General features: G+C 61.9%; 1 protein-coding gene across 1 annotated transcript in view; it reads right to left on the bottom strand.

The window, feature by feature from the left end:
• The window catches only part of LOC102897018 (contactin-3), a 78,091-nt gene that overhangs the window by 40,853 nt on the left and 30,077 nt on the right, over window positions 1-7,161 (bottom strand). The window contains exons 9-11 of the mRNA XM_015587171.1: window positions 6,289-6,418; window positions 5,333-5,483; window positions 4,252-4,309 (exon numbers count right to left, since the gene is read on the bottom strand). Of these exons, the coding sequence (XP_015442657.1) occupies window positions 4,252-4,309; window positions 5,333-5,483; window positions 6,289-6,418 (339 nt within the window). The remainder of the gene's footprint in view (window positions 1-4,251; window positions 4,310-5,332; window positions 5,484-6,288; window positions 6,419-7,161) is intronic.

Below are 7,161 nucleotides of genomic sequence, written 5' to 3'. Positions count from 1 at the left end.
GGGGCTGGGGGGGTCCTGGGCAGGGTGAGGTGGCCCCCACGCTGAGGCTCCAGCCCCCTCCCCAGTGTCTCGTCTCCCGTGTTGGAACCAGCCGTCCCCCAGCGTCTACCGCTGTGGAAAGACCTGGGGAAGGACGCAGCTCAGGCCCCGTCCCGGGGCCCGTGTCCGCCCGAGGCCACGCCTGGAAGGGGCGTCCAGCCTCAGCTCCACGTGCTCCTTCAGTCCAGGCGCTTCCCTACTCCGGCTTTGCGTGATTTTACACACCCTTCGAAATGCAGCTCCCGTGTCACGCCACCGAGACGGCCATCCTCAGAGTGGCTGTCCCCGCCCGGGCTGAGACCGCAGCTCTTCTCCAAGCTTCTTCCCGGCTTAGTGTCTGCGGCACACGCCGGGCTGCACACGTGTCCCCTGCACACGCCTGCCCCATGCACGCCTGCCCCGCCCACGTCCCCTGCACACGCCTGCCCTGCACACACCTGCCTCACACACGTCCCCTGCTCACACATCCCTTGCACACGCCTGCCCCACGCACGCCTGCACCAAGGATGTGTCCTTCCTGTTGTCTTGCTTCATTGAATTCCATGGTCACCTCGTGACACAGCCGATGGCAGCGTTGCTGACGGCCGAGCCGCCCACGGCCTAAGCAGACCATGTGCTCAAGGGCTCGTGCTGTCCTGGTTGACGTGCGCGTTCCTGGCACACTGGGTCCGGGTCGTCACCCGTTTTGGTTTGGAGCAGGACCTCGTCGAGGCCCGGAAACCGCCCCCAAACCCCCGCCTGCGACCCTGACAGGCGCCTCTCCACCCCCTCCCGACTCCGCCGAGCGGCGCCTGTGCTGTCCGTCCCCAGAACGGTGCCGTTTCCAGAACTGGAATCACACAGCACGTAACGTTCACTGCGCTTTAAAGCTCATCACCGTACGCAAAAAGCACGTGGGGAAGCGGTCGGCGCATTTTAATTCAAGTCCTGAAAACACGTAGATTTAAGTGAATAAACGCAACAGCATTAAAACACTCACACCTTGTGCAACGTCGCCGGATGCACAAAAGGCTGGGACGCCTCGTTTATTCAGAAAATTTGCTTCTCAATATTGAATGATAAACATAAAACACAAAAAAGAAAAACATTACTCAATAGTGATGCCAGTTGTTTCAAAGTTTAGTATATTTGTTCCCCAGGTGACTTAAGATGACCTTTGACTTAGGTTGACTTAGTAAGTCCATCACTTATGAAACTGTAACGTTAGCCCTTGAATAAGAATCGTAAAAGCAGGCACCCTCCGCTCAGCGTCTGCGTGTCCACACTGAGGCACCCTCCGCTCAGCGTCTGACCCTGAGGCCCCCTCCGCTCAGCGTCTGCGTGTCCACACTGAGGCACCCTCCGCTCAGTGTCTGCGTGTCCACACTGAGGCTTTGGCGGCGAGGTGCAGCCCCGTGTCCGGACCTCGCCCCCGCGTGGCCTCAACTCCTGCCATGCACGGCCCTGGTGCTCGGGCCTTTCTTCCAAGTCCCAGATCCCAGATCCCCGAGGCGCAGATGCGGCCGACTGGCTCGCTGACGAGCAGCCCAGGCTGCACCACGGCCCCACACGCTGACCGCAGGGACCGCCGAGTACCCAGGCGCCCGCGCCCCGAGCCTCACGCGCGCTGCTCCTGCCCAGTCGCCTCCCCGTCCTGCTTCCACACGACATTGTGCAGAGAGCCCGTCTGCGCCCTCGCGGGAGGCGGGCCCCCTCCCAGTCACCGCCGCGCACCCTGTGCTCCCTCCTCTGCTCCCCGAACCTGCCCAGTCACCTCTGCAGACCCTGGAAAGCCAAGACCAGGGACAGACTTCTCTGATAGAGAGGACCTCCCGGTGCCCGGCACGCCGTCGGCACCAAAACGCTTCCGACTGCGTGACGAGCACGTAACCTCGGGGGCTCGGGCCCGGAGTGCACTCAGGGACCGTCACGCGCTCGGGGCGGCCTCTACGACCTCCGCGGGGAAGGGACCCTGTCGCCTCGGCCTGAGACGCTCTCGCCACCTGAAGCAGGAACCCTGGCTCCTGGCCAGTCCGCCTGAAGTTCGGGCGTCTCGGCTCCGATGCACGTTTCCGAGGCTGACACAAGGGCACAGGGCTGTCGCTGAGCGGGGCGAAGCTGGCGACGCGGACAGACCACGGACGCTCAGACGCACCGCGTGACGTCCCCCGCACAGTTACCGGCTGTCAAGTTCCTCCGCACACACAGTGACCCGGCCGTCACAGTTTTAAAAAGACGTTGGATTCTTGTATTTCTTTTTCTGGTTCAGGCTCTGATTGATTCTATCAGTAGACAGATGCATCTCTCCATATATGTATCATACAACAGATTTACATGCCAGCTTAATCAATAGCGTACTTGCCCCCCACAGCCCCCTGTGCTAGGCTAGAGAAAGTCTCCTATTTATCCTGTTTCTTACTGAAAAGCCCAAGGTCTTCTACCAGAAAAACAACAAAGAAGCCCTAAAAAACTAATGAATTTTAAATTTTGCCGTAAATACCCTATCAAAAATTTTTGCCTTCTCTTCTGTTTTCAAATATATCAGTAAATTCATTCGTCCCTCAAACGAGATCTGTTTTAGCCTGAACGGCCCGTGACTGAACAGCCACCGTCAACCTACCGTGTAAAGCCAGGGCCAGGGGGGCACGGGGCACCTTCGTTGCCTAGCGACAGCGAGGCCCAGTCTGACGCCACGTGAAGCTGGAGAGGAATCTGACCTGCCGCTTGCTCAGCACAGCTTCGGCTGCCCAGAGGGGAAGGGCCGGCCACGGGGGCAGCTGCGGCCCTTGCGGGGAGCGGCCTGTACGCAGGGGTCGGGGAGGCCTGCTGTCCCGCTGTACAGACCGGACGAGGACGCCACGGTTCAGACCTGATGCGTGACTCACGGCCACCACACGGGGTGACCCTTCTCCCTCGCTGTCCTTCAGCAAATCTCTTAATCTGCTTAATCCTCCTTTTGAAACTACGATTAAAAAGCTCTGCCTAGCGCAGACCCTACTGTGAGCACCAGCCGGTTTATTATTGTGCAGAACACCAGGCCCCTGGGACACAATTGCTGCTGAATTCATGCCTGCGAGAAAGGCATTGAAAATTCTCCCCGCCACAGAGAAGCCGCTGTGGCACAGGAAGACTTAGCAGCCAGCACAGCCTAAGCCGACGAGTCTGTGCCACAAGCCTGCACTTGTCTGAGGTGTCTTACAAAGCCTGACTCCACACGCTCACTTCCTGTCTGGAAATCTGCTGGGGGCTGGGTTGCGTTTAACCGCCCAGCTCGGGCCTCTGCTGCGTCCTCCCTCTGGCTGTGCTTGGTGGCCGTGGATCCCATTAAAGGCTGGCGAACGCGGCCGTGTCACAGCCAACCCCAGGGGAACCTTCGGGCCTCTGATCCCACGCGGTCCAGCCCGGCCATCTGCAGTGCGACCTCGTTACTGTGGAAAAGAAAATCCACGTTTCCTGGCCTCAGGTTTTATTGTTTGCTTCCCCCTCGTTTCTAAAGAAAATGATAATTTCGACTCCACTGCAAAGGCCGAGACTCCTCTGAGCCCCCGGCAGAGGTGACACCGAGACAGCCCATCGGTCACGCCCGAGCGTCCGGCAGATGCGGATCCGAATCCCGACGTGCTCAGTCCCCTCGGCGTGGGTTTGCTCACCCGTGTGTGGACCCCGTGACGCGGCCTGTGGGACGGAGCTGCCGAGGCTTAGAGGGCACGACACGCGGCCCTCTGAGGAGGCGGCTCTCCCCCCTGACGACCGCCATGAACTCAGGGGCCCCGAACAGCACAAAACGGTGATCTTGCCGCTGCGGGGGTCAGGAGCTCAGCGTCGGCCTCTGGGCGGAAAGCGGGGGTCGCCAGGGCTGCGTTCCTTCAGAAGGCTCTGGAACCCTCCCCTGGTCCTACGCCGTGGGTGGCATCCGTCGGTTGTGGGTTGGGGACCGAGGCCTATGTCCTTGCTGTCACCGAGGGCTGCTCCCACCTCACAGAGCCTTGGCTCACTGGCCGCTCGCAGGTCCTCACGGCCGGCGGGCCCGGGCGGGGGCCTCGCATTCCTCTGGCCCTCGAACGCCTCCTTCAAACACCCTGCTTCCCTCTTCCCCAGGCGGCCCTCGAATAACGGCCTGAGCACCTGGCCGGTCCAGGGCGAACCCCTATAGGAAGCCCGCGGTCAGCCCGAATGCCCTCGTCCCCTTTAATGTGTCCCATGCAACGTGATGTCCTCGCAGGAGTCCGGTACCAGGACGTGGGCATCTTTGGGGCCGTTGTTCGCTTTTCGCAGGCTCTGAGTCTGACGCCTGCCACGTGGTAAACCCTCAACAAACCGCAGCCACAGCGCAGCCTCCCGCGTACTCTGTGCCACGTGCCGAGCAGGTGCCGTGTGGACACAAGCGTTCCGGCCGCGCGCTGACCCTCATGAAGTGAAGCGGGCACCGATGTCATCAGCTCACTAACGAGAGACAGTCCATCACCCCACTGAGCCGGAGGGGGCAGGCGAGGGGGGAGCCCGGGCACCCGGCTCCAGAACCCGCACTGTCCACCAAGCTTCTAGCGTGTCACGCTCGGCAAACCGAGGCGGCCTCTGCGGAAGGCTGAGTCACCCCCGCGGAGGCCCCCGCGACGCTGGCCTCGCTGTCATGGGCTGCCACAACATCACTTGCTTTCTGTGCTGGGACACTGGCCCGGGGCGGACCTCCCCGTACTGCGCAGTTAGCGTCCTCCAGGCCACAGGGAGGAAAGTCCTCCCCGACACGCGGGCTCTGCATGGGAGGAGGAGGGCCGGGCTCTCCCTGAGGGTCGGCAGCCGCTGACCGCCGCTGCCGCGGGAGCACAGAGCATCCGCCACGGTGCCCACGCGCCCCCACCCCGGACGGACGCCGCGGCCCTCCGCTCCACCTGGGAGCCTGCCCGGCGAGGCCACAGTCAGAGAGACCTCACAGCAAAGGGAGGTGGGGCCCTGGGGGGCCTCAGGCATGTCCCCAAACAGGGGACCCGCAGGGCGGGCGGGGGGCTCCCCCTCGTCCAGCAAAACGCCCCTCCCCCGCGATAGTCTCCACCCAAGGTCTTTAGCTGGTGGCCTCGGGTTGGGCCCCTGGTGACGCCCAGGCACGGAGAAGCTTCCGGGAACTCCCAGCAGCCCCTCCCCACCTCCTGCCCCCCGTGCTCGGCTCCGAGGGCCCTCGCGGCTCGCCTGTGCCCCTGGCGGCTCCCTGGATTCCCAAGTGAACCCACTTTCCTGTAAACAACTGGCTCTTTCTGGTTTGTCAAGGTCAACAGGCCTCGCCTGGAAAGTGGGCCGCGCGTCCGTGGGCGCCGAGTACCTTCCGCTGTCCCGCAGGGGCACGTGGCCCTTCCACCAGGATGACACGGCTCTCGGGGAGGCCCTGGGCCTGCAGTCCAAGGCCACCTCGCTGCCCACCTGGGCCCGGATCAACTTTTTCATCGGAGTCCTTGAAAAGTCCGGAGCAGACGCTGGAAAGGAAGGAAGAAGAGAGAGAATGAGCTCGTTGCTGAATTTCTCTGAGTTGCCGTCAACTTCGAGCTGATTTTGAAGGGAACGTCGTGAAGCTTCCGGACACACGGACGTCAGCACCGGATTTACCGGACGCGCCCAGTGATTCCCGCTGCCGAGTCTGAACCGTGAGACGTGTTTTGTATGGGAGTTTTTAACATTTACTGGAAGCTTTAAAGTAGCTCACTCCTGAGTTTAGCAAAATTAAAACCCTCCTAGAAGGTTCCGGATCTAACCCCCCGTCCTCCTCGGGGAGGACTACGCTATGCGCTCGGCTCTGGTGGGATCCGCGAGCGTTTGCCACGTAAAGCGGTTTCCGGGGCCACTGCCCTGAGCAGGACCAGCGGCCTCCCCCTCCGCGACCCGAAGAGCGCGGGGGAAGAAATAACCCACCACAGCAGGTGTCACGCCCCGGCTGCTCCGAGCTGCGTCCGCCCGAAGCCGGTGCCTCGAGCAGGGCGCAGGGACAAGGCTCCGTCCCACGTGAGCAGCGGCCGTGTGCCCTCGGGGTGGACTCTGTGGCCCGGCCACGGGGAACACAACGCCACGAGCCCTGTGACGGGGCTGCGTGGGCCGTGACCGCGGGGCCGGGGTGTAGGCCACCGCTGCGGTCCCGCTCGTCCCTAAGGCGTCACCCGGACGAGAAGCCCTGGGCCACTCTGCCGCGGACGCCTCAGACGCGGAGCGTGACGTGGACACGAAGTTTCTCCACTTTGGCGGAAGCGAGGGCTTCCAGCAAAGCGGCAGGCGCGGCGCGAGGCTCACCCGTGACCCGCAGCTCGGCGCTGGACTGCACGAGGCCATGCTTGTTCTCGGCGACGCACTGGAACATGCCCGCGTCGGCCACGCTCAGGTTCGCGATCGTCAGGGCTCCGTTCTCTATCTGGACCCTCTCCTGGACGGCGACAGAAATACTCGCGTGGGAACGCACCCCGTCTCAGAGGAAAACGAAGCCGCTGGCCTGTGTTCCCAGCGCGCACAAACCGCCTTCACTGCCTGAGTATTAGGCAATCGGACTCGAAATGTAGACTTTTCCCTATCTGAAAGCGTGAGAGCCCACGTTGGAAACACTAATAAACACCCTTCGGCCCACGGGGGCATCAGTGAGGGGATCAGCAAAGCAAGAGGACAAACGGCCCGGCCGGTTCCCTCTCCCCAGAGGCTACAGCTGCAGACTAAGAAAACGTGCCGGAGTCCGACCTCGTCACCTGGAAAGGTTTCGCCAGCTTCTGAATCACGCCGATGAACGGCACGGCGAATCCTGTGCCGAAAAGGGGTCTGGGAACACGTGTGCATCAGGGGTTTCGGGGGCAGGGAAGGTCACGTGTGCACACTGGGAGAAACGTGACTGACCTAGCACCAAACGTGGCCGGGAAGATGCACCTCGTGCAACAAAGTAACGAAGTCGGATACAGTGATTCCCCAGGGAACACACGCTACGTCTGACTGAAGTGAGGCCTCCTCGCTCAAAACCAAAACGGGGTGTGTCGTTTTGGAGACTGAAGTCACAAAGTCACCTTTTCCCAATGAAATTCAACCTGAAGTCTCTTCCCAGGCAGATGAGGGGCTTGATTTTACCCATCTCCCCCCCGCCCCCTGCCCCGTCGTTCCTCGGATGCAAACTCCCGCATCTTCCGG

The sequence above is a fragment of the Pteropus alecto genome, unplaced genomic scaffold (assembly GCF_000325575.1).
Source record: "Pteropus alecto unplaced genomic scaffold, ASM32557v1 scaffold53, whole genome shotgun sequence".
Taxonomy (NCBI): Eukaryota; Metazoa; Chordata; class Mammalia; order Chiroptera; family Pteropodidae; genus Pteropus; species Pteropus alecto.
Note: the sequence above shows the minus strand (reverse complement) of the source record. Positions and strands in the feature narration are given on the sequence as shown.